We start from the raw sequence: 26,581 nt of genomic DNA on the forward strand, positions 1-26,581 counted from the left end.
CCGAGTGAACCGGAAGAAACCATTCTGAGGAGAGGGGGGGGGTGAACTGGTGGGAAATACCACTGCAGGGAGAGGGGGGGGGGGTCTACTGGTGGGAAATACCACTGCAGGGAGAGGGGGGGGTGTATTGGTGGGAAATACCACTGCAGGGAGAGGGGGGGTCTACTGGTGGGAAATACCACTGCAGGGAGAGGGGGGGGTGTATTGGTGGGAAATACCACTGCAGGGAGAGGGGGTTGATTTAGGCTGGAGGGAGATTCCACTGAACAAGGGGGTGGAGGGGGCAACAGGGGAGATGCCACTGGCAGGGCGGGGGCACTGGGAGGTGTGCAGTTATTTCCCCTTTTGTAACATGGAGGGTCCATGAGGTCACTGGGTGCATCTTCTACCCTTGAAAGGAAACTGAGCGGCGGGGAGGGGCCACGAGTCTCCCAGCCACTCCCCTATTCCCGTGGGGGAGGGGCCACGAGTCTCCCAGCCACTCCCCTATTCCCGTGGGGGAGGGGCCACGAGTCTCCCAGCCACTCCCCTATTCCCGTGGGGGAGGGGCCACGAGTCTCCCAGCCACTCCCCTATTCCCGTGGGGGAGGGGCCACGAGTCTCCCAGCCAATCCCCTATTCCCGTGGGGGAGGGGCCACGAGTCTCCCAGCCAATCCCCTATTCCCGTGGGGGAGGGGCCACGAGTCTCCCAGCCACTCCCCTATTCCCGTGGGGGAGGGGCCACGAGTCTCCCAGCCAATCCCCTATTCCCGTGGGGGAGGGGCCACGAGTCTCCCAGCCACTCCCCTATTCCCGTGGGGGAGGGGCCGCGAGTCTCCCAGCCACTCCCCTATTCCCGTGGGGGAGGGGCCGCGAGTCTCCCAGCCACTCCCCTATTCCCGTGGGGGAGGGGCCGCGAGTCTCCCAGCCACTCCCCTATTCCCGTGGGGGAGGGGCCGCGAGTCTCCCAGCCACTCCCCTGTCCCGTGGGGGAGGGGCCACAAGTCTCCCAGCCACTCCCCTATCCTGTGGGGGAGGGGCCACGAGTCTCCCAGCCACTCCCCTATTCCCGTGGGGGAGGGGCCACGAGTCTCCCAGCCACTCCCCTATCTCATGGGGGAGGGGCCACGAGTCTCCCAGCCACTCCCCTGTCCCGTGGGGGAGGGGCCACGAGTCTCCCAGCCACTCCCCTGTCCCGTGGGGGAGGGGCCGCGAGTCTCCCAGCCACTCCCCTATCCTGTGGGGGAGGGGCCACGAGTCTCCCAGCCACTCCCCTATTCCCGTGGGGGAGGGGCCGCGAGTCTCCCAGCCACTCCCCTATCCTGTGGGGGAGGGGCCACGAGTCTCCCAGCCACTCCCCTATCCTGTGGGGGAGGGGCCACGAGTCTCCCAGCCACTCCCCTATCCTGTGGGGGAGGGGCCACGAGTCTCCCAGCCACTCCCCTATCCCCAATCAGTGCTGGACAGCGGAGGGCGCTACAACAGGTTGGGGTGTGACTGTAACGTGACACGTTTACATAGGCAACTTCCAGTATAGATGTTGACATAGGAATTTATAACGGGGGAAAAAGTCGACAGGATGTGCAGCCATGTAAAATTTGTAATATATTATCAAAGACAGATCATTCCCATCCTCTCCCTCTCCGTGACACGATTTTGTCCCCTCGAGTCCTAGTCCTTCAGCGCCCTGAGTGCAGTAACTCGGGGGAACAGAGGTTAGGCTCGAGCAGCTTGAATCAATGCTGAAACGGAGAGACCGTCACACAGTTGCTGCACCTCGCTGCTACCACGAACCCAGCTCATCGGCAATCGTTGGGTGACTTGACAGAGGTGTTTAAAGTGACGAAGGGATGGGACAGTATGATTGTCGAGCTCTCCCTGTGCGCTCTCAGCCCCCTCCCCGTTCCACACCGTCTCTGGCGCCCCCCCCCCAGCTTCCTCTCCGCAATCGTCCCCTGGAAGGGCAGCAGTCGCTGGGTGTCAGCTGAGACCAGGGTGTGAGTGTGTGGAACAAGGCAGCCGGATCTCTCTCCCTGTCACAGTGTTTACCCATCGCCAGCCCTGCCAAAGGTAGAGAGATTAGGAGCTCTGCGTCGTGCCTGAAGATAGCGATTTGGAAAAATATGGAGTGAGCCGGAGGTCAGTGCCCCTTGTTTGTGAAGTGTGTGGGCTGAGGGCTGACGCATGTTATCCATTACTTCACTGTCTTATCTGTCTCTGGTGGAAGGATTTACGTCTCTGTAGGTTTGTAGTTTGTTGCAGGATTTTCTACTTTGTTTGTGTCTAATGCACTGACTCTGCAAATATTCTCTCTCCAATTCCCCTCTCCTGAAGGGCTCTCACGGGGGTACAGTCCCAGTACGAAACACAGAAGGTAATTAGGAAAGCAAATGGCATATTGGCCTTTATTGCAAGGGGATTGGAGTACAAGAGTAAGGAAGTCTTGCTACAATTGTACAGGGCTTTGGTGAGACCTCACCTGGAGTACTGTGTACAGTTTTGGTCTCCTTACCTAAGGAAGGATATACTTGCCTTAGAGGCAGTGCAACGAAGGTTCACTAGATTGATTCCTGGGATGAGAGGGTTGTCCTATGAGGAGAGATTGAGTAGAATGGGCCGATACTCTCTAGAGTTTAGAAGAATGAGAGGGGATCTCATGGAAACAGGGATCGGGCGGGAAAGGGGAGTTGAGGTTAAAGATCAGCCATGATCTGATTGAATGGCGGAGCAGACTCGAGGGGCCGAATGGCCTACTCCTGCTCCTATTTCTTATGTTCCATGTCCCTCCCCGAGGGCACTGCCTCTCACTGGGGTACAGTCCCATGCCCACCCCCCCTCTGAAGGGAGTATTGGTGGAGGGGTTGGAAGAGTTAACCTGGCCTTGCATGGGCTGATGGAGAGTTCAGAACCAGCAGGAAATGAGAGAAAGATTCCCGCCCCCCCGGTGTAATAAACACCCCCCCCCCCGGGGGGCCGTTGCCTCTGGGACCAATCCTCCAATGAGAGTCGATGCCTCCAGGGAGTAAGGAGACAAATGGGTTTTCATTAAGGTGTCAGCTGTGGCTCAGTGGGTCTCACTCTCCCCTCTGAGTCAGGAGGTCGTGGGTTCGAACCCCCCTCCAGAGACTCGAGCCCCATTACCTTGGCCGACACTCCCAGAGCAGTACTGAGGGAGGGACGCACTGTCGGAGGGTCAGTACTGAGGGAGCGCTGCACTGTCGGAGGGTCAGTACTGAGGGAGCGCTGCACTGTCGGAGGGTCAGTACTGAGGGAGCGCCGCACTGTCGGAGGGTCAGTACTGAGGGAGCGCCGCACTGTCGGAGGGTCAGTACTGAGGGAGCGCCGCACTGTCGGAGGGTCAGTACTGAGGGAGCGCCGCACTGTCGGAGGGTCAGTACTGAGGGAGCGCCGCACTGTCGGAGGGTCAGTACTGAGGGAGCGCCGCACGGTCGGTACTGAGGGAGCGCCGCACTGTCGGAGGGTCAGTACTGAGGGAGCGCCGCACTGTCGGAGGGTCAGTACTGAGGGAGCGCCGCACTGTCGGAGGGTCAGTACTGAGGGAGCGCCGCGCTGTCGGAGGGTCAGTACTGAGGGAGCGCCGCGCTGTCGGAGGGTCAGTACTGAGGGAGCGCCGTGCTGTCGGAGGGTCAGTACTGAGGGAGCGCCGCGCTGTCGGAGGGTCAGTACTGAGGGAGCGCCGCACTGTCGGAGGGTCAGTACTGAGGGAGCGCCGCACTGTCGGAGGTGCTGTCTTTCGGATGAGATGTTAAACCGAGGCCCCGTCTGCTCCTCTCAGGTGGATGTAAAAGATCCCACGGCCACTATTGGAAGAAGAGCAGGGGGAGTTCTCCCCGGGGTCCTGGGGCCAATATTTATCCCTCGACCAACATCACTAAAAACAGATGATCTGGTCATTATCACATTTCTGTTTGTGGGATCTTGCTGTGCGTAAATTGGCTGCCACGTTTCCTACATTACAACAGTGACCTCACTTCAGAAAGTACTTGATTGGCTGTGAAGCTTTGGGATGTCCTGAAATGGTGAGAGGCTCTGTCGAAATGGGAATTCTTTCTCCTGAACAATACCTGGGGTTGAACGGAGATAAACTGTCAGTATTTTCCCAGTTACTCGGAGGGACACGGATTACACATTAACCGGGACTGAAGGAGGGTTCAGCAATGACTGGATGTTTCCCGATCTATTCCCAGACCAATCACAAAACGACGTCCAATGAGAGGCCTGAGTTTAAGTCAGGCCCATAACCAGCCCTCATTAATCCACGGGAATGACCCAGCCTTTTATAAATAGGGGCCAGTGACATTCACCTGCAGCATCAACAGTCAATCTCAGAGCAACAGGGACACAGACCGAGACTGAGGGAGTGGCAGGAACAGGACAGAGACACAGAGCGAGGGAGCGGCAGGAAGAGGCCGCCTTCGGGAAGCACAGGAGCAGGGCCGTCAGCTTTGTAACGCTCAGTACGGGGTTCCAGCGCTCTACGACGGCCTCGAGCCTCCGCGTACGGTCTCACTCCCGATCGAGGAGGTGTGCAGTGGATTGGACTCCTGTCCCGGGAACAGCGCTGGATTTTGCCTCAGGTAAACCCTGTCAACAGCGTGCCGGCCGATAAAGAGCCCTCCAGCCTAATCCCCCTTTCCAGCACTTGCTCCGTAGCCCTGTAGGTTTCGGCACTTCAGGGGCACATCCAGGTATTTTTTAAATGTGATGAGGGTTTCTGCCTCTCCCACCCTCTCAGGCAGTGAGTTCCAGACCCCACCACCCTCTGGGTGAAAACATTTCTCCTCATCTCCCCTCTAATCCTTCTACCAATCACTTTAAATCTAGGTCCCCTGGTCACTGACCCCTCTGCTAAGGGAAATAGCTCCTTCCTATCCACTCTATCTCGGTCCCTCATAATTTTATACACCTCAATTAAATCTCCCCTCAGCCTCCTTTGTTCCAATGAAAACAACCCCAGCCTATCCAATCTTTCCTCATAGCTAAAATTCTCCAGCCCTGGCCACATCCTCGTAAATCTCCTCTGCACCCTCTCGAGTGCAATCACATCCTTCCTGTAATGTGGTGACCAGAACTGTACACAGTACTCAAGCTGTGGCCTAACTAGTGTTTTATACAGTTCCAGCATAACCTCCCTGCTCTTATATTCTGTGCCTCGGCTAATAAAGGAAAGTATCCCGTCTGCCTTTTTAACCACCTTACCTACCTGTCCTGCTACCTTCAGGGATCTGTGGACATGCACTCCAAGGTCCCTCACTTCCTCTACACCTCTCAGTATCCTCCCATTTATTGTGTACTCCCTTGCCTTGTTTGCTCTCCCCAAATACATTACCTCACACTTCTCCAGATTGAATTCCATTTGCCACTTTTCTGCCCATCTGACCAGTCCATTGATATCTTCCTGCAGTCTACAGCTTTCCTGCTCACTATCAGCCACACGGCCAATTTTAGCATCATCTGCAAACTTCTTGATCATGTCCCCCACATTCAAGTCCAAATCATTAATATATACCACAAAAAGCAAGGGACCTCGTACTGAGCCCTGCGGAACCCCACTGGAAACAGCCTTCCAGTCCCAAAAACACCCGTCAACCATTACCCTTTGCTTCCTGCCACTGAGCCAATTTTGGATCCAACTTGACACTTTCCCTTGGATCCCATGGGCTTGTACTTTTTTGACCAGTCCGCCATGTGGGACCTTGTCAAAAGCCTTGCTAAAATCCATGCAGACTACATCAAATGCACTACCCCCATCAACCCTCCTTGTTACCTCAAAAAATTCAATCAAGTTAGTCAGACACAACCTTCCCTTAACAAATCCATGCTGACTGTCCTTGATTAACCCATGCCTTTTTAAATGACGATTTATGCTGTCCCTCAGAATTGATTCCAATAATTTGCCCACCACCGAGGTTAGACTGACTGGCCTGTAATTACTCGGTCTATCTCTTTCTCCCTTTTTAAACAACGGTACAATGTTAGCAGTCCTCCAATCCTCCGGCACCACGCCTGTAGTCAGGGAGGATTGGATAATGATGGTGAGAGCCTCCGCTATTTCCTCCCTGGCTTCTCTTAACAGCCTGGGAGACATTTCATCCGGACCTGGTGATTTATCTACTTTCAGAGATGCTAATCCCCTGAATACTCCCTCTCCCACTATCTCACCCAATATTTCACACTCCTCCTCCTTAACTACAATTTCTTCATTGTCCCCCTCTTTTCTGAATTCAGACGCAAAGTATTCATGAAGAACCATCCCCACATCTTCCGCCTCCACACAGAGGTTACCTTTTTGGTCTCTAATAGGCCCTACTCTTTCCTTAGTTATCCTCTTGCTCTTTATGTATTTATAAAACATTTTTGGGTTTCCCTCAATTTTATTTGCCAGTATTTTTTCCTGCCCTCCCTTTGCTTTCCTAATTTCCTTTTTAATTTCACCCCTGCAAGTTCGATACTCCCCAAAGCTTTCTGCGGTATTGAGCTCTCAATATCTGACATCTCAGCCAGGCTGGGAGATTCCCCTCAGTGGGACACTGCAGAGGGAGCTTTACTCTGTATCTAACCCTGTATCTGCCCTGGGAGTGTTTGATGGGACAGTGTAGAGGGAGCTTTACTCTGTATCTAACCCTGTACCTGCGCTGGGAGTGTTTGATGGGACAGTGCAGAGGGAGCTTTACTCTGTATCAAACCCTGTACCTGCGCTGGGAGTGTTTGATGGGACAGTGTAGAGGGAGCTTTACTCTGTATCTAACCTTGTACCTGAGCTGGGAGTGTTTGATGGGACAGTGTAGAGGGAGCTTTACTCTGTATCTAACCCTGTACCTGCCCTGGGAGTGTTTGATGGGACAGTGTAGAGGGAGCTTTACTCTGTATCTAACCCTGTACCTGCCCTGGGAGTGTTTGATGGGACAGTGTAGAGGGAGCTTTACTCTGTATCTAACCCTGTACCTGACCCTGGGAGTGTTTGATGGGACAGTGCAGAGGGAGCTTTACTCTGCATCGAACCCGTGCTGTACCTGCCCTGGGAGTGTTTGATGGGACAGTGTTGAGGGAGCTTTACTCTGTATCTAACCTGTGTTGTACCTGCCCTGGGAGTGTTTGACAGGACAGTGCAGAGGGAGCTTTACTCTGTCTCTAACCCTGTACCTGCCCTGCGAGTGTTTGATGGGACAGTGTTGAGGGAGCTTTACTCTGTATCTAACCCTGTACCTGCCCCGGGAGTGTTTGATGGGACAGTGTAGAGGGAGCTTTACTCTGTATCCAACCCTGTACCTGCCCCGGGAGTGTTTGATGGGACAGTGTAGAGGGAGCTTTACTCTGTATCTAACCCTGTACCTGCCCTGGGAGTGTTTGATGGGACAGTGTGGAGGGAGCTCTACTCTGTCTGTAACCCTGTACCTGTCCTGGGAGTGTTTGATGGGACAGTGTGGAGGGAGCTTTACTCTGTATCTAACCCGTGCTGTACCTGCCCTGGGAGTGTTTGATGGGACAGTGTAGAGGGAGCTTTACTCTGTATCTAACCCGTGCTGTACCTGCCCTGGGAGTGTTTGATGGGACAGTGTTAAGGGAGCTTTACTCTGTATCTAACCCTGTACCTGCCCTGGGAGTGTTTGACGGGACAGTGTAGAGGGAGCTTTACTCTGTATCTAACCCGTGCTGGACCTGCCCTGGGAGTGTTTGATGGGACAGTGTAGAGGGAGCTTTACTCAGTATCTAACCCTGTACCTGCCCTGGGAGTGTTTGACGGGACAGTGTAGAGGGAGCTTTACTCTGTATCTAACCCGTGCTGTACCTGCCCTGGGAGTGTTTGATGGGACAGTGCAGAGGGAGCTTTACTCTGTATTTAACCCTGTACCTGCCCTGGGAGTGTTTGACGGGACAGTGTAGAGGGAGCTTTACTCTGTATCTAACCCGTGCTGTACCTGCCCTGGGAGTGTTTGATGGGACAGTGCAGAGGGAGCTTTACTCTGTATCTAACCCTGTACCTGCCCTGGGAGTGTTTGACGGGACAGTGTAGAGGGAGCTTTACTCTGTATCTAACCCGTGCTGTACCTGCCCTGGGAGTGTTTGACGGGACAGTGTAGAGGGAGCTTTACTCTGTATCTAACCCGTGCTGTACCTGCCCTGGGAGTGTTTGATGGGACAGTGTAGAGGGAGCTTTACTCTGTATCTAACCCTGTACCTGCCCTGGGAGTGTTTGACGGGACAGTGTAGAGGGAGCTTTACTCTGTATCTAACCCGTGCTGTACCTGCCCTGGGAGTGTTTGATGGGACAGTGTAGAGGGAGCTTTACTCTGTATCGAACCCGTGCTGTACCTGCCCTGGGAGTGTTTGATGGGACAGTGCAGAGGGAGCTTTACTCTGTATCTAACCCTGTACCTGCCCTGGGAGTGTTTGATGGGACAGTGTAGAGGGAGCTTTACTCTGTATCTAACCCTGTCCCTGCCCTGGGAGTGTTTGACAGGACAGTGCAGAGGGAGCTTTACTCTGTCTCTAACCCTGTACCTGCCCTGGGAGTGTTTGATGGGACAGTGTGGAGGGAGCTCTACTCTGTCTGTAACCCTGTACCTGCCCTGGGAGTGTTTGATGGGACAGTGTGGAGGGAGCTTTACTCTGTATCTAACCCGTGCTGTACCTGCCCTGGGAGTGTTTGATGGGACAGTGTAGAGGGAGCTTTACTCTGTATCTAACCCGTGCTGTACCTGCCCTGGGAGTGTTTGATGGGACAGTGCAGAGGGAGCTTTGCTCTGTATTTAACCCGTACTGTACCTGCCCCGGGAGTGTTTGATTGGCCAGTGTCGAGGGAGCTTTACTCTGTCTGTAACCCTGTACCTGTCCTGGGAGTGTTTGATGGGACAGTGTAGAGGGAGCTTTACTCTGTCTGTAACCCTGTACCTGTCCTGGGAGTGTTTGATGGGACAGTGTGGAGGGAGCTTTACTCTGTATCTAACCCGTGCTGTACCTGCCCCGGGAGTGTTTGATGGGACAGTGTTGAGGGAGCTTTACTCTGTATCTAACCCGTGCTGTACCTGCCCCGGGAGTGTTTGATGGGACAGTGTAGAGGGAGCTTTACTCTGTATCTAACCCTGTACCTGCCCTGGGAGTGTTTGACGGACAGTGTAGAGGGAGCTTTACTCTGAATCTAACCCTGTACCTGCCCCGGGAGTGATTGATGGGACAGTGTAGAGGGAGCTTTACTCTGTATCTAACCCTGTACCTGCCCTGGGAGTGTTTGATGGGACAGTGTAGAGGGAGCTTTACTCTGTATCTAACCCTGTCCCTGCCCTGGGAGTGTTTGATGGGACAGTGTGGAGGGAGCTTTACTCTGTATCTAACCCTGTACCTGCCCTGGGAGTGTTTGATGGGACAGTGTAGAGGGAGCTTTACTCTGTATCTAACCCTGTACCTGCCCTCGGAGTGTTTGATGGGACAGTGTCGAGGGAGCTTCACTCTGTATCTAACCCTGTACCTGCCCTGGGGATGTTTGATGGGACAGTGTAGAGGGAGCTTTACTCTGTATCTAACCCTGTCCCTGCCCTGGGAGTGTTTGATGGGACAGTGTAGAGGGAGCTTTACTCTGTATCTCACCCTGTACCTGCCCTGGGAGTGTTTGATGGGACAGTGTAGAGGGAGCTTTACTCTGTATCTAACCCTGTACCTGCCCTGGGAGTGTTTGATGGGACAGTGTAGAGGGAGCTTTACTCTGTATCTAACCCTGTACCTGCCCTGGGAGTGTTTGATGGGACAGTGTAGAGGGAGCTTTACTCTGTATCTAATCCTGTACCTGCCCTGGGAGTGTTTGATGGGACAGTGTAGAGGGAGCTTTACTCTGTATCTAACCCTGTACCTGCCCTGGGAGTGTTTGATGGGACAGTGTAGAGGGAGCTTTACTCTGTATCTAACCCTGTACCTGCCCTGGGAGTGTTTGATGGGACAGTGTAGAGGGAGCTTTACTCTGTATCTAACCCTGTCCCTGCCCTGGGAGTGTTTGATGGGACAGTGTAGAGGGAGCTTTACTCTGTATCTAACCCTGTACCTGCCCTGGGAGTGTTTGATGGGACAGTGTAGAGGGAGCTTTACTCTGTATCTAACCCTGTACCTGCCCTGGGAGTGTTTGATGGGACAGTGTGGAGGGAGCTTTACTCTGTATCTAACCCTGTACCTGCCCTGGGAGTGTTTGATGGGACAGTGTAGAGGGAGCTTTACTCTGTATCTAACCCTGTACCTGCCCTGGGAGTGTTTGATGGGACAGTGTAGAGGGAGCTTTACTCTGTATCTAACCCTGTACCTGCCCTGGGAGTGTTTGACAGGACAGTGCAGAGGGAGCTTTACTCTGTCTCTAACCCTGTACCTGCCCTGGGAGTGTTTGACAGGACAGTGCAGAGGGAGCTTTACTCTGTCTCTAACCCTGTACCTGCCCTGGGAGTGTTTGATGGGACAGTGTGGAGGGAGCTCTACTCTGTCTGTAACCCTGTACCTGCCCTGGGAGTGTTTGATGGGACAGTGTGGAGGGAGCTTTACTCTGTATCTAACCCGTGCTGTACCTGCCCTGGGAGTGTTTGATGGGACAGTGTAGAGGGAGCTTTACTCTGTATCTAACCCGTGCTGTACCTGCCCTGGGAGTGTTTGATGGGACAGTGCAGAGGGAGCTTTGCTCTGTATTTAACCCGTACTGTACCTGCCCCGGGAGTGTTTGATTGGCCAGTGTCGAGGGAGCTTTACTCTGTCTGTAACCCTGTACCTGTCCTGGGAGTGTTTGATGGGACAGTGTAGAGGGAGCTTTACTCTGTCTGTAACCCTGTACCTGTCCTGGGAGTGTTTGATGGGACAGTGTGGAGGGAGCTTTACTCTGTATCTAACCCGTGCTGTACCTGCCCCGGGAGTGTTTGATGGGACAGTGTTGAGGGAGCTTTACTCTGTATCTAACCCGTGCTGTACCTGCCCCGGGAGTGTTTGATGGGACAGTGTAGAGGGAGCTTTACTCTGTATCTAACCCTGTACCTGCCCTGGGAGTGTTTGATGGGACAGTGTAGAGGGAGCTTTACTCTGTATCTAACCCTGTACCTGCCCCGGGAGTGTTTGATGGGACAGTGTAGAGGGAGCTTTACTCTGTATCTAACCCTGTACCTGCCCTGGGAGTGTTTGATGGGACAGTGCAGAGGGAGCTTTACTCTGTATCTAACCCTGTACCTGCCCTGGGAGTGTTTGACGGGACAGTGTAGAGGGAGCTTTACTCTGTATCTAACCCGTGCTGTACCTGCCCTGGGAGTGTTTGATGGGACAGTGCAGAGGGAGCTTTACTCTGTATCTAACCCTGTACCTGCCCTGGGAGTGTTTGACGGGACAGTGTAGAGGGAGCTTTACTCTGTATCTAACCCTGTACCTGCCCTGGGAGTGTTTGACGGGACAGTGTAGAGGGAGCTTTACTCTGTATCTAACCCGTGCTGTACCTGCCCTGGGAGTGTTTGATGGGACAGTGTAGAGGGAGCTTTACTCTGTATCGAACCCGTGCTGTACCTGCCCTGGGAGTGTTTGATGGGACAGTGCAGAGGGAGCTTTACTCTGTATCTAACCCTGTACCTGCCCTGGGAGTGTTTGATGGGACAGTGTAGAGGGAGCTTTACTCTGTATCTAACCCTGTCCCTGCCCTGGGAGTGTTTGACAGGACAGTGCAGAGGGAGCTTTACTCTGTCTCTAACCCTGTACCTGCCCTGGGAGTGTTTGATGGGACAGTGTGGAGGGAGCTCTACTCTGTATCTAACCCGTGCTGTACCTGCCCTGGGAGTGTTTGATGGGACAGTGTAGAGGGAGCTTTACTCTGTATCTAACCCGTGCTGTACCTGCCCTGGGAGTGTTTGATGGGACAGTGCAGAGGGAGCTTTGCTCTGTATTTAACCCGTACTGTACCTGCCCCGGGAGTGTTTGATTGGCCAGTGTCGAGGGAGCTTTACTCTGTCTGTAACCCTGTACCTGTCCTGGGAGTGTTTGATGGGACAGTGTAGAGGGAGCTTTACTCTGTCTGTAACCCTGTACCTGTCCTGGGAGTGTTTGATGGGACAGTGTGGAGGGAGCTTTACTCTGTATCTAACCCGTGCTGTACCTGCCCCGGGAGTGTTTGATGGGACAGTGTTGAGGGAGCTTTACTCTGTATCTAACCCGTGCTGTACCTGCCCCGGGAGTGTTTGATGGGACAGTGTAGAGGGAGCTTTACTCTGTATCTAACCCTGTACCTGCCCTGGGAGTGTTTGACGGACAGTGTAGAGGGAGCTTTACTCTGAATCTAACCCTGTACCTGCCCCGGGAGTGATTGATGGGACAGTGTAGAGGGAGCTTTACTCTGTATCTAACCCTGTACCTGCCCTGGGAGTGTTTGATGGGACAGTGTAGAGGGAGCTTTACTCTGTATCTAACCCTGTCCCTGCCCTGGGAGTGTTTGATGGGACAGTGTGGAGGGAGCTTTACTCTGTATCTAACCCTGTACCTGCCCTGGGAGTGTTTGATGGGACAGTGTAGAGGGAGCTTTACTCTGTATCTAACCCTGTACCTGCCCTCGGAGTGTTTGATGGGACAGTGTCGAGGGAGCTTCACTCTGTATCTAACCCTGTACCTGCCCTGGGGATGTTTGATGGGACAGTGTAGAGGGAGCTTTACTCTGTATCTAACCCTGTCCCTGCCCTGGGAGTGTTTGATGGGACAGTGTAGAGGGAGCTTTACTCTGTATCTCACCCTGTACCTGCCCTGGGAGTGTTTGATGGGACAGTGTAGAGGGAGCTTTACTCTGTATCTAACCCTGTACCTGCCCTGGGAGTGTTTGATGGGACAGTGTAGAGGGAGCTTTACTCTGTATCTAACCCTGTACCTGCCCTGGGAGTGTTTGATGGGACAGTGTAGAGGGAGCTTTACTCTGTATCTAATCCTGTACCTGCCCTGGGAGTGTTTGATGGGACAGTGTAGAGGGAGCTTTACTCTGTATCTAACCCTGTACCTGCCCTGGGAGTGTTTGATGGGACAGTGTAGAGGGAGCTTTACTCTGTATCTAACCCTGTACCTGCCCTGGGAGTGTTTGATGGGACAGTGTAGAGGGAGCTTTACTCTGTATCTAACCCTGTCCCTGCCCTGGGAGTGTTTGATGGGACAGTGTAGAGGGAGCTTTACTCTGTATCTAACCCTGTACCTGCCCTGGGAGTGTTTGATGGGACAGTGTAGAGGGAGCTTTACTCTGTATCTAACCCTGTACCTGCCCTGGGAGTGTTTGATGGGACAGTGTGGAGGGAGCTTTACTCTGTATCTAACCCTGTCCCTGCCCTGGGAGTGTTTGATGGGACAGTGTGGAGGGAGCTTTACTCTGTATCTAACCCTGTACCTGCCCCTGGGAGTGTTTGATGGGACAGTGTAGAGGGAGCTTTACTCTGTATCTAACCCTGTACCTGCCCTGGGAGTGTTTGATGGGACAGTGTAGAGGGAGCTTTACTCTGTATCTAACCCTGTACCTGCCCTGGGAGTGTTTGATGGGACAGTGTAGAGGGAGCTTTACTCTGTATCTAACCCTGTACCTGCCCTGGGAGTGTTTGATGGGACAGTGTAGAGGGAGCTTTACTCTGTATCTAACCCTGTACCTGCCCTGGGAGTGTTTGACAGGACAGTGCAGAGGGAGCTTTACTCTGTCTCTAACCCTGTACCTGCCCTGGGAGTGTTTGACAGGACAGTGCAGAGGGAGCTTTACTCTGTCTCTAACCCTGTACCTGCCCTGGGAGTGTTTGATGGGACAGTGTGGAGGGAGCTCTACTCTGTCTGTAACCCTGTACCTGCCCTGGGAGTGTTTGATGGGACAGTGTGGAGGGAGCTTTACTCTGTATCTAACCCGTGCTGTACCTGCCCTGGGAGTGTTTGATGGGACAGTGTAGAGGGAGCTTTACTCTGTATCTAACCCGTGCTGTACCTGCCCTGGGAGTGTTTGATGGGACAGTGCAGAGGGAGCTTTGCTCTGTATTTAACCCGTACTGTACCTGCCCCGGGAGTGTTTGATTGGCCAGTGTCGAGGGAGCTTTACTCTGTCTGTAACCCTGTACCTGTCCTGGGAGTGTTTGATGGGACAGTGTAGAGGGAGCTTTACTCTGTCTGTAACCCTGTACCTGTCCTGGGAGTGTTTGATGGGACAGTGTGGAGGGAGCTTTACTCTGTATCTAACCCGTGCTGTACCTGCCCCGGGAGTGTTTGATGGGACAGTGTTGAGGGAGCTTTACTCTGTATCTAACCCGTGCTGTACCTGCCCCGGGAGTGTTTGATGGGACAGTGTAGAGGGAGCTTTACTCTGTATCTAACCCTGTACCTGCCCTGGGAGTGTTTGATGGGACAGTGTAGAGGGAGCTTTACTCTGTATCTAACCCTGTACCTGCCCCGGGAGTGTTTGATGGGACAGTGTAGAGGGAGCTTTACTCTGTATCTAACCCTGTACCTGCCCTGGGAGTGTTTGATGGGACAGTGCAGAGGGAGCTTTACTCTGTATCTAACCCTGTACCTGCCCTGGGAGTGTTTGACGGGACAGTGTAGAGGGAGCTTTACTCTGTATCTAACCCGTGCTGTACCTGCCCTGGGAGTGTTTGATGGGACAGTGCAGAGGGAGCTTTACTCTGTATCTAACCCTGTACCTGCCCTGGGAGTGTTTGACGGGACAGTGTAGAGGGAGCTTTACTCTGTATCTAACCCTGTACCTGCCCTGGGAGTGTTTGACGGGACAGTGTAGAGGGAGCTTTACTCTGTATCTAACCCGTGCTGTACCTGCCCTGGGAGTGTTTGATGGGACAGTGTAGAGGGAGCTTTACTCTGTATCGAACCCGTGCTGTACCTGCCCTGGGAGTGTTTGATGGGACAGTGCAGAGGGAGCTTTACTCTGTATCTAACCCTGTACCTGCCCTGGGAGTGTTTGATGGGACAGTGTAGAGGGAGCTTTACTCTGTATCTAACCCTGTCCCTGCCCTGGGAGTGTTTGACAGGACAGTGCAGAGGGAGCTTTACTCTGTCTCTAACCCTGTACCTGCCCTGGGAGTGTTTGATGGGACAGTGTGGAGGGAGCTCTACTCTGTCTGTAACCCTGTACCTGCCCTGGGAGTGTTTGATGGGACAGTGTGGAGGGAGCTTTACTCTGTATCTAACCCGTGCTGTACCTGCCCTGGGAGTGTTTGATGGGACAGTGTAGAGGGAGCTTTACTCTGTATCTAACCCGTGCTGTACCTGCCCTGGGAGTGTTTGATGGGACAGTGTAGAGGGAGCTTTACTCTGTATCTAACCCTGTACCTGCCCTGGGAGTGTTTGACAGGACAGTGCAGAGGGAGCTTTACTCTGTCTCTAACCCTGTACCTGCCCTGGGAGTGTTTGACAGGACAGTGCAGAGGGAGCTTTACTCTGTCTCTAACCCTGTACCTGCCCTGGGAGTGTTTGATGGGACAGTGTGGAGGGAGCTCTACTCTGTCTGTAACCCTGTACCTGCCCTGGGAGTGTTTGATGGGACAGTGTGGAGGGAGCTTTACTCTGTATCTAACCCGTGCTGTACCTGCCCTGGGAGTGTTTGATGGGACAGTGTAGAGGGAGCTTTACTCTGTATCTAACCCGTGCTGTACCTGCCCTGGGAGTGTTTGATGGGACAGTGCAGAGGGAGCTTTGCTCTGTATTTAACCCGTACTGTACCTGCCCCGGGAGTGTTTGATTGGCCAGTGTCGAGGGAGCTTTACTCTGTCTGTAACCCAGTACCTGTCCTGGGAGTGTTTGATGGGACAGTGTAGAGGGAGCTTTACTCTGTCTGTAACCCTGTACCTGTCCTGGGAGTGTTTGATGGGACAGTGTGGAGGGAGCTTTACTCTGTATCTAACCCGTGCTGTACCTGCCCCGGGAGTGTTTGATGGGACAGTGTTGAGGGAGCTTTACTCTGTATCTAACCCGTGCTGTACCTGCCCCGGGAGTGTTTGATGGGACAGTGTAGAGGGAGCTTTACTCTGTATCTAACCCTGTACCTGCCCTGGGAGTGTTTGACGGGACAGTGTAGAGGGAGCTTTACTCTGTATCTAACCCTGTACCTGCCCCGGGAGTGTTTGATGGGACAGTGTAGAGGGAGCTTTACTCTGTATCTAACCCTGTACCTGCCCTGGGAGTGTTTGATGGGACAGTGTAGAGGGAGCTTTACTCTGTATCTAACCCTGTCCCTGCCCTGGGAGTGTTTGATGGGACAGTGTGGAGGGAGCTTTACTCTGTATCTAACCCTGTACCTGCCCTGGGAGTGTTTGATGGGACAGTGTAGAGGGAGCTTTACTCTGTATCTAACCCTGTACCTGCCCTCGGAGTGTTTGATGGGACAGTGTCGAGGGAGCTTCACTCTGTATCTAACCCTGTACCTGCCCTGGGGATGTTTGATGGGACAGTGTAGAGGGAGCTTTACTCTGTATCTAACCCTGTCCCTGCCCTGGGAGTGTTTGATGGGACAGTGTAGAGGGAGCTTTACTCTGTATCTCACCCTGTACCTGCCCTGGGAGTGTTTGATGGGACAGTGTAGAGGGAGCTTTACTCTGTATCTAATCCTGTACCTGCCCTGGGAGTGTTTGATGGGACAGTGTAGAGGGAGCTTTACTCTGTATCTAACCCTGTACCTGCCCTGGGAGTGTTTGATGGGACAGTGTAGAGGGAGCTTTACTCTGTATCTAACCCTGTACCTGCCCTGGGAGTGTTTGATGGGACAGTGTAGAGGGAGCTTTACTCTGTATCTAACCCTGTCCCTGCCCTGGGAGTGTTTGATGGGACAGTGTAGAGGGAGCTTTACTCTGTATCTAACCCTGTACCTGCCCTGGGAGTGTTTGATGGGACAGTGTAGAGGGAGCTTTACTCTGTATCTAACCCTGTACCTGCCCTGGGAGTGTTTGATGGGACAGTGTGGAGGGAGCTTTACTCTGTATCTAACCCTGTCCCTGCCCTGGGAGTGTTTGATGGGACAGTGTAGAGGGAGCTTTACTCTGTATCTAACCCTGTACCTGCCCCTGGGAGTGTTTGATGGGACAGTGTAGAGGGAGCTCTACTCTGTCTGTAACCCTGTACCTGCCCTGGGAGTGTTTGATGGGACAGTGTGGAGGGAGCTTTACTCTGTATCTAACCCGTGCTGTACCTGCCCTGGGAGTGTTTGATGGGACAGTGTAGAGGGAGCTTTACTCTGTATCGAACCCGTGCTGTACCTGCCCTGGGAGTGTTTGATGGGACAGTGCAGAGGGAGCTTTACTCTGTATCTAACCCTGTACCTGCCCTGGGAGTGTTTGATGGGACAGTGTAGAGGGAGCTTTACTCTGTATCTAACCCTGTCCCTGCCCTGGGAGTGTTTGACAGGACAGTGCAGAGGGAGCTTTACTCTGTCTCTAACCCTGTACCTGCCCTGGGAGTGTTTGATGGGACAGTGTGGAGGGAGCTCTACTCTGTCTGTAACCCTGTACCTGCCCTGGGAGTGTTTGATGGGACAGTGTGGAGGGAGCTTTACTCTGTATCTAACCCGTGCTGTACCTGCCCTGGGAGTGTTTGATGGGACAGTGTAGAGGGAGCTTTACTCTGTATCTAACCCGTGCTGTACCTGCCCTGGGAGTGTTTGATGGGACAGTGTAGAGGGAGCTTTACTCTGTATCTAACCCTGTACCTGCCCTGGGAGTGTTTGACAGGACAGTGCAGAGGGAGCTTTACTCTGTCTCTAACCCTGTACCTGCCCTGGGAGTGTTTGACAGGACAGTGCAGAGGGAGCTTTACTCTGTCTCTAACCCTGTACCTGCCCTGGGAGTGTTTGATGGGACAGTGTGGAGGGAGCTCTACTCTGTCTGTAACCCTGTACCTGCCCTGGGAGTGTTTGATGGGACAGTGTGGAGGGAGCTTTACTCTGTATCTAACCCGTGCTGTACCTGCCCTGGGAGTGTTTGATGGGACAGTGTAGAGGGAGCTTTACTCTGTATCTAACCCGTGCTGTACCTGCCCTGGGAGTGTTTGATGGGACAGTGCAGAGGGAGCTTTGCTCTGTATTTAACCCGTACTGTACCTGCCCCGGGAGTGTTTGATTGGCCAGTGTCGAGGGAGCTTTACTCTGTCTGTAACCCAGTACCTGTCCTGGGAGTGTTTGATGGGACAGTGTAGAGGGAGCTTTACTCTGTCTGTAACCCTGTACCTGTCCTGGGAGTGTTTGATGGGACAGTGTAGAGGGAGCTTTACTCTGTATCTAACCCGTGCTGTACCTGCCCTGGGAGTGTTTGATGGGACAGTGCAGAGGGAGCTTTGCTCTGTATTTAACCCGTACTGTACCTGCCCCGGGAGTGTTTGATTGGCCAGTGTCGAGGGAGCTTTACTCTGTCTGTAACCCAGTACCTGTCCTGGGAGTGTTTGATGGGACAGTGTAGAGGGAGCTTTACTCTGTCTGTAACCCTGTACCTGTCCTGGGAGTGTTTGATGGGACAGTGTGGAGGGAGCTTTACTCTGTATCTAACCCGTGCTGTACCTGCCCCGGGAGTGTTTGATGGGACAGTGTTGAGGGAGCTTTACTCTGTATCTAACCCGTGCTGTACCTGCCCCGGGAGTGTTTGATGGGACAGTGTAGAGGGAGCTTTACTCTGTATCTAACCCTGTACCTGCCCTGGGAGTGTTTGACGGGACAGTGTAGAGGGAGCTTTACTCTGTATCTAACCCTGTACCTGCCCCGGGAGTGTTTGATGGGACAGTGTAGAGGGAGCTTTACTCTGTATCTAACCCTGTACCTGCCCTGGGAGTGTTTGATGGGACAGTGTAGAGGGAGCTTTACTCTGTATCTAACCCTGTCCCTGCCCTGGGAGTGTTTGATGGGACAGTGTGGAGGGAGCTTTACTCTGTATCTAACCCTGTACCTGCCCTGGGAGTGTTTGATGGGACAGTGTAGAGGGAGCTTTACTCTGTATCTAACCCTGTACCTGCCCTCGGAGTGTTTGATGGGACAGTGTCGAGGGAGCTTCACTCTGTATCTAACCCTGTACCTGCCCTGGGGATGTTTGATGGGACAGTGTAGAGGGAGCTTTACTCTGTATCTAACCCTGTCCCTGCCCTGGGAGTGTTTGATGGGACAGTGTAGAGGGAGCTTTACTCTGTATCTCACCCTGTACCTGCCCTGGGAGTGTTTGATGGGACAGTGTAGAGGGAGCTTTACTCTGTATCTAACCCTGTACCTGCCCTGGGAGTGTTTGATGGGACAGTGTAGAGGGAGCTTTACTCTGTATCTAACCCTGTACCTGCCCTGGGAGTGTTTGATGGGACAGTGTAGAGGGAGCTTTACTCTGTATCTAATCCTGTACCTGCCCTGGGAGTGTTTGATGGGACAGTGTAGAGGGAGCTTTACTCTGTATCTAACCCTGTACCTGCCCTGGGAGTGTTTGATGGGACAGTGTAGAGGGAGCTTTACTCTGTATCTAACCCTGTACCTGCCCTGGGAGTGTTTGATGGGACAGTGTAGAGGGAGCTTTACTCTGTATCTAACCCTGTCCCTGCCCTGGGAGTGTTTGATGGGACAGTGTAGAGGGAGCTTTACTCTGTATCTAACCCTGTACCTGCCCTGGGAGTGTTTGATGGGACAGTGTAGAGGGAGCTTTACTCTGTATCTAACCCTGTACCTGCCCTGGGAGTGTTTGATGGGACAGTGTGGAGGGAGCTTTACTCTGTATCTAACCCTGTCCCTGCCCTGGGAGTGTTTGATGGGACAGTGTAGAGGGAGCTTTACTCTGTATCTAACCCTGTACCTGCCCCTGGGAGTGTTTGATGGGACAGTGTAGAGGGAGCTTTACTCTGTATCTAACCCTGTACCTGCCCTGGGAGTGTTTGATGGGACAGTGTAGAGGGAGCTTTACTCTGTATCTAACCCTGTACCTGCCCTGGGAGTGTTTGACAGGACAGTGCAGAGGGAGCTTTACTCTGTCTCTAACCCTGTACCTGCCCTGGGAGTGTTTGACAGGACAGTGCAGAGGGAGCTTTACTCTGTCTCTAACCCTGTACCTGCCCTGGGAGTGTTTGATGGGACAGTGTGGAGGGAGCTCTACTCTGTCTGTAACCCTGTACCTGCCCTGGGAGTGTTTGATGGGACAGTGTGGAGGGAGCTTTACTCTGTATCTAACCCGTGCTGTACCTGCCCTGGGAGTGTTTGATGGGACAGTGTAGAGGGAGCTTTACTCTGTATCTAACCCGTGCTGTACCTGCCCTGGGAGTGTTTGATGGGACAGTGCAGAGGGAGCTTTGCTCTGTATTTAACCCGTACTGTACCTGCCCCGGGAGTGTTTGATTGGCCAGTGTCGAGGGAGCTTTACTCTGTCTGTAACCCTGTACCTGTCCTGGGAGTGTTTGATGGGACAGTGTAGAGGGAGCTTTACTCTGTCTGTAACCCTGTACCTGTCCTGGGAGTGTTTGATGGGACAGTGTGGAGGGAGCTTTACTCTGTATCTAACCCGTGCTGTACCTGCCCCGGGAGTGTTTGATGGGACAGTGTTGAGGGAGCTTTACTCTGTATCTAACCCGTGCTGTACCTGCCCCGGGAGTGTTTGATGGGACAGTGTAGAGGGAGCTTTACTCTGTATCTAACCCTGTACCTGCCCTGGGAGTGTTTGACGGGACAGTGTAGAGGGAGCTTTACTCTGTATCTAACCCTGTACCTGCCCCGGGAGTGTTTGATGGGACAGTGTAGAGGGAGCTTTACTCTGTATCTAACCCTGTACCTGCCCTGGGAGTGTTTGATGGGACAGTGTAGAGGGAGCTTTACTCTGTATCTAACCCTGACCTGCCCTGGGAGTGTTTGATGGGACAGTGTCGAGGGAGCTTCACTCTGTATCTAACCCTGTACCTGCCCTGGGGATGTTTGATGGGACAGTGTGGAGGGAGCTTTACTCTGTATCTAACCCTGTCCCTGCCCTGGGAGTGTTTGATGGGACAGTGTAGAGGGAGCTTTACTCTGTATCTCACCCTGTACCTGCCCTGGGAGTGTTTGATGGGACAGTGTAGAGGGAGCTTTACTCTGTATCTAACCCTGTACCTGCCCTGGGAGTGTTTGATGGGACAGTGTAGAGGGAGCTTTACTCTGTATCTAACCCTGTACCTGCCCTGGGAGTGTTTGATGGGACAGTGTAGAGGGAGCTTTACTCTGTATCTAATCCTGTACCTGCCCTGGGAGTGTTTGATGGGACAGTGTAGAGGGAGCTTTACTCTGTATCTAACCCTGTACCTGCCCTGGGAGTGTTTGATGGGACAGTGTAGAGGGAGCTTTACTCTGTATCTAACCCTGTACCTGCCCTGGGAGTGTTTGATGGGACAGTGTAGAGGGAGCTTTACTCTGTATCTAACCCTGTCCCTGCCCTGGGAGTGTTTGATGGGACAGTGTAGAGGGAGCTTTACTCTGTATCTAACCCTGTACCTGCCCTGGGAGTGTTTGATGGGACAGTGTAGAGGGAGCTTTACTCTGTATCTAACCCTGTACCTGCCCTGGGAGTGTTTGATGGGACAGTGTGGAGGGAGCTTTACTCTGTATCTAACCCTGTCCCTGCCCTGGGAGTGTTTGATGGGACAGTGTAGAGGGAGCTTTACTCTGTATCTAACCCTGTACCTGCCCCTGGGAGTGTTTGATGGGACAGTGTAGAGGGAGCTTTACTCTGTATCTAACCCTGTACCTGCCCTGGGAGTGTTTGATGGGACAGTGTAGAGGGAGCTTTACTCTGTATCTAACCCTGTACCTGCCCCTGGGAGTGTTTGATGGGACAGTGTAGAGGGAGCTTTACTCTGTATCTAACCCTGTACCTGCCCCTGGGAGTGTTTGATGGGACAGTGTAGAGGGAGCTTTACTCTGTATCTAACCCTGTACCTGCCCCTGGGAGTGTTTGATGGGACAGTGTAGAGGGAGCTTTGCTCTGTATCTAACCCTGTACCTGCCCAGGGAGTGTTTGATGGGACAGTGTAGAGGGAGCTTTACTCTGTATCTAACCCTGTACCTGCCCTGGGTGTTTTTGATGGGACAGTGTAGAGGGAGCTTTACTCTGTATCTAACCCTGTACCTGCCCCTGGGAGTGTTTGATGGGACAGTGTAGAGGGAGCTTTACTCTGTATCTAACCCTGTACCTGCCCTGGGAGTGTTTGATGGGACAGTGTAGAGGGAGCTTTACTCTGTATCTAACCCTGTACCTGACCCTGGGAGTGTTTGATGGGACAGTGTAGAGGGAGCTTTACTCTGTATCTAACCCTGTCCCTGCCCTGGGAGTGTTTGATGGGACAGTGTAGAGGGAGCTTTACTCTGTATCTAACCCTGTACCTGCCCTGGGAGTGTTTGATGGGACAGTGTAGAGGGAGCTTTACTCTGTATCTAACCCTGTACCTGCCCCGGGAGTGTTTGATGGGACAGTGTAGAGGGAGCTTTACTCTGTATCTAACCCTGTACCTGCCCCGGGTGTGTTTGATGGGACAGTGGATATAAAATGCCAGGACTCTGTCATCTTGCCGTTGGATCTGACTCCAGTTTCTGTTTGTCTGCAGGTTTCATTGATCGCAGCCTCTCTGTTGGGCAGTGTTGTATCCCCCCGGAGGGAGACGATGTATTACTACAGCGGCCCAGGTCTGACAGCCCGACTCCATGAGTCTGTTCCTTCGCCGGTCTGGGAGTACGACAGTGAATGTTCCAATCAGAGCTCCCCAGGTCCTCTGGGCACTGGGCCCGAGAGCTTCATCGAGTACCTCCTGTCGGAGGCTGCAGGAACCCATCACCCTTGGAGCAGCTTTCAGCCGACACTGGACGAGATCGAAGAGTTCCTGGTGGAACACATGAGCCTGCAGCTGAGGGGGGAAGGGTCGGAGAGCAGACCCTGGCCGCTCGTGTTGGACAGTGAGGCCCAGGAGGGAGAGGGGCCCTGCCCGAGCAGGGTAGCGATGGAGCCCAGCCTCCAGGAGCCTGGGGATGGGGAACAAACTCCTTCGTCCTCCCCGGGGGTCCCTCCCCTCGTCCTGCAGGTGCGGGAGGGCCGAGGGGTCAGCCTCGCCCAGCTCCTGGTCAGTATCCAGGGCCAAACCTACGCCCTGGTGCCCCAGGCCGCTCCCTCCGCTCCCCCCCGGCAGTTTGTCCGCATTGCTGCCAAGCTCTCTGCCCAAAGCCAGACTGAGGCCTCCCACAAGACGCCAAGATTCGCCACGCCGGAACTGCTGAAAGTTCACAAGTGCTTGTACCCCGGCTGCAGCAAGATTTACAGCAAGAGCAGTCACTTAAAGGCCCATACCCGGCGTCACACCGGAGAGAAACCCTTCACCTGTACCTGGCCCGGCTGTGACTGGAGGTGAGCAAACAGCAGCTCCTGACTGCCTAACACTGTCATAAAACCCTCCCCAGGCACTTCACAGGAGTGTGAATCACACTCCAAGCCACAGGGAGACATCGGCTCTACTTATGGTCAACTTTATAGGCCCCAGCCGGAGTATCGTGACCAGTTCTGGGCACCGCGATTCAGGAAAGATGTCAAGGCCTTAGAGGGGGTGCAGAGGAGATTTACCAGAATGGTCCCGGGGATAAGGGACTCCAGTGATGTGGATAGACTGGAGAAGCTGGGATTGTTCTCCTCGGAGCAGAGAAGGTTAAGGGGAGATTTAATCGAGGGGTTCAAAATCAGGAAGGGTTTTGATGGAGTAAATAAAGAGAAACTGTTTCCAGTGGCAGGAGGGTCGGGAACCAGAGGACACAGATTTAAGGTAATTGGTAAAAGAACCAGAGGGGGAGATGAGGAGAATGTTTTTTTACGCAGCGAGTTGTTCTGATCTGGAATTCACTGCCTGAAAGGGCGGTGGAAGCAGATTCAATAATAACTTTCAAAAGGGAATTGGATAAATACTTGAAGGGGAGAAATTTGCAGGGCTCTGGGGAAAGAGCAGGGGGGTGGGACTAATTGGATAACTCTTTCAAAGAGACGGCACAGGCACAATGGGCTGAATGGCCTCCTCCTATGCTGCAACATTCTATGATTCGGATAGGTGACCAAAAACTCGGTCAAAGAGGGAGGTTTTAAGGAGGGTCTTAAAGGAGGAGAGAGAGGCGGAGAGGTTAGGGCCGAGGCAGCTGAAGGCACGGCCGCCAATGGTGGAGCGATGGGAATCGGGGGATGGACAAGAGGCCGGAATTGGAGGAGCGCAGAGATCTGGGAGGGTCGTAGGGGCTGGAGGAGGTTACAGAGATAGGGAGGGGGGGCGAGGGCCAGGGAGGGGATTTGAACAGGAGGGTGGAGAATTTAAAAATGGGCGCCAGTGTAGGTCAGCGAGTGCAGTGAACAGGACAACGTAGGGCAACTGCTCCTATTAAAGACCCCAATAAATCCCCCGCCCGGTGAGTCCCCGACACACAGCAGGGAAGGCCCAGGGTGCATCCCCAGCCTGTCCTGGGTGAGGCTCATCTCAACTGGGTGGTAGAGAGAGGGGTGGTGGCTACAACTAGCCTCGTAGACCCCCGGGTTAGGGAGGGGATGAATCAACCCCGGGGTCCCTGCTGGAAAGTGCGGGTCTGTGGACCGTTGGGTGGGGACAGGACTGCCTGTGATGCCTTCTGCAGTCGAATATCTGTGTGGGTTGGTGCAGCGGCCGGTGGCCTTGGGGAGTGGGAATGCGGGGGTAGATTCGGATCTCTCGCCCGGTCTGACGGCCTCTTCCCTTGGTGTTCTGTTGCCCACAGGTTTTCGCGATCAGATGAGCTATCCCGACACAAACGCTCACACTCTGGGATCAAACCCTACCAGTGCTCCGTGTGTGAGAAACGATTTGCTCGGAGTGATCACCTGTCCAAACACGTCAAAGTCCATCGCTTCCCTCGCCCCAATCGGGTAACGCAGACACGATAACTGACCGCCCACCACCCCCTCCAGCTCCACCTCGAGCGTCTAGACGAAAGAGGAGAATATTACTGCGCAGCAGACGGCTGAGGGCCTGGGATGCGCTGGCTGGTCCACACACCGAGTCCAGGATCGCTCTTAGAGGAGCTGGACTGTTCCCCAGGGACCCGCAGAGGACAATGTCGGTCTAATAAACCAGTGCAGATTGGTGGGTTCACCAGCAGAAGCCCCGAAACACACAGCTCTCCCGGATACCTCAACACTTGCAGTCATTTTCAGACCATTCTCTCTCTCCTTTCCTGGTCAAACCTCCGTCTGTTCCTTTCAGCTTCCCGGGTCATCGGCTCTGTTAGCACCTGCACTGTCCCAAGCCCCCGGTCCCCTCCCTCGCTCTCTCCCCCACTCTCTCGCCCTGTCTGTCCCCCGCTCTCTCTCCCAGCTTCCCCCCTCTCTCTCTCTCTCTCCCCCTCCCCCTCTCTCCCCCTCGCCCTCTCTCTCCCGCTCTCTTCCCCACCACCCCTCTCTCCCCGCTCTCTCTCCCTCGCTCTTTCCCTCTCTCTCTCCCCCCTCTCTCTCTCCCCCTCTCTCTCTCCCTCTCTCTCTCCCCTCTCTCTCTCCCCTCTCTCTCTCTCTCCTCCCTCTCTCTCTCCCCTCTCTCTCCCCCCTCTCTCTCTCTCCCCTCTCTCTCTCTCTCCTCCCTCTCTCTCTTCCCCCCCTCTCTCTCTCCCCCCTCTCTCTCTTCCCCCCCTCTCTCCCTCTCCCCCTCTCTCTCTCCCCCCTCTCTCTCTCTCTCTCCCCCCTCTCTCCTCCCTCTCTCTCCCCCTCTCTCTCTCTCCTCCCTCTCTCTCCTCCCTCTCTCTCTCCCCCCTCTCTCTCTTCCCCCCCTCTCTCCCTCTCCCCCTCTCTCTCACTCTCCCCCTCTCTCTCTCCTCCCTCTCTCTCTCTCTTTCCTCCCTCTCTCTCTTTCCCCCCCCCCCTCCCCCCCTCTCTCTCCCCCCCCTCCCCCCCTCTCTCTCCCCCCCCTCCCCCCCTCTCTCTCCCCCCCTCTCTCTCCCCCCCCTCTCTCTCTCTCTCCCCCCTTCTCTCTCCCCCAGCTCCTGATCAGGGGTTGGACTGTGGGGTAGGGAGGGAGGGAGTGGGTCAGTGCAGGTGTTGATAGGAGTCCCTGACTCTGTCCCTGAGCCATGGAACTATTAGGGACAGTAACATGAGACAGGAAAAGATAAACGAGTGACTGGATTGAGGGGAATGTGATATCATTTAATATTTGAGTGTGTAGCCTCTGCCCCTTGGTGTCGTCAGTGTGTGTCAGGCTCGGTCTGAGGTGTCTGGAGATCTGCACTTACTTTGATTTGATTTGATTGAACAACTTTCACATTTTGTATCCTGCCTGGTCACTGAGTTGCGAAGGCATTTGATTCCAGTATTTCTCGAGCTTAAAGACAATTTATTAAAAAATGCTGAATGCAATGGGTTTGGACTTTATTTGATTGATGAACTCTCCACGATCAAGGGGGATAAGAGAGAGGGAGAGAGCGGGAGATCTCTCTGTCTCACTCTTTTTCTCTCTCTGTGTCCCTCTCTCTCCGCTTCCCTCTCTCTGTCTCCCACTCTCTCTCTGTTCCCCACTCTCACTCACTCTCTCTCTCTGTTCCCCACTCTCACTCTCTCTCTGTTCCCACTCTCACTCTGTCTCTCTGTTCCCACTCTCACTCTCTCT

The 26,581-nt window shown here is 53.8% G+C and overlaps 1 protein-coding gene across 3 annotated transcripts; it reads left to right on the forward strand.

The window, feature by feature from the left end:
• The first annotated feature begins 331 nt into the window (after window positions 1-331).
• On the forward strand, window positions 332-26,331 carry LOC137306770 (Krueppel-like factor 15). 3 transcript variants are annotated; one of them, XM_067976139.1, is made up of 3 exons: window positions 1,099-2,119; window positions 22,535-23,325; window positions 24,705-26,331. In XM_067976139.1, exons 2-3 carry the CDS (start codon window positions 22,592-22,594, stop codon window positions 24,868-24,870), a joined length of 900 nt encoding a protein of 299 aa, XP_067832240.1. In that variant the 5' UTR covers window positions 1,099-2,119; window positions 22,535-22,591; the 3' UTR covers window positions 24,871-26,331. The 3 variants fall into 3 exon arrangements, 2 of the variants coding, with proteins under 2 accessions (XP_067832240.1, XP_067832239.1); XM_067976138.1 differs by lacking the exon at window positions 1,099-2,119 and adding an exon at window positions 3,600-4,578; XR_010958933.1 differs by lacking the exons at window positions 22,535-23,325; window positions 24,705-26,331 and adding an exon at window positions 3,777-4,574 and having other exon boundaries at window positions 332-2,119.
• The last annotated feature ends 250 nt before the right edge of the window (window positions 26,332-26,581 follow it).

The sequence above is a fragment of the Heptranchias perlo genome, chromosome 45 (assembly GCF_035084215.1).
Source record: "Heptranchias perlo isolate sHepPer1 chromosome 45, sHepPer1.hap1, whole genome shotgun sequence".
Classification (NCBI taxonomy): domain Eukaryota; kingdom Metazoa; phylum Chordata; class Chondrichthyes; order Hexanchiformes; family Hexanchidae; genus Heptranchias; species Heptranchias perlo.

What these genes read in the sequence shown, in the direction of transcription:
- LOC137306770 (XM_067976139.1), top strand. Translation starts at nt 22,592, where the DNA reads ATGTATTACTACAGCGGCCCAGGTCTGACAGCCCGACTCCATGAGTCT. An exon ending in TGGCCCGGCTGTGACTGGAG is followed by an intron (nt 23,326 to 24,704) that starts GTGAGCAAACAG and finishes TGTTGCCCACAG; the next exon opens with GTTTTCGCGATCAGATGAGC.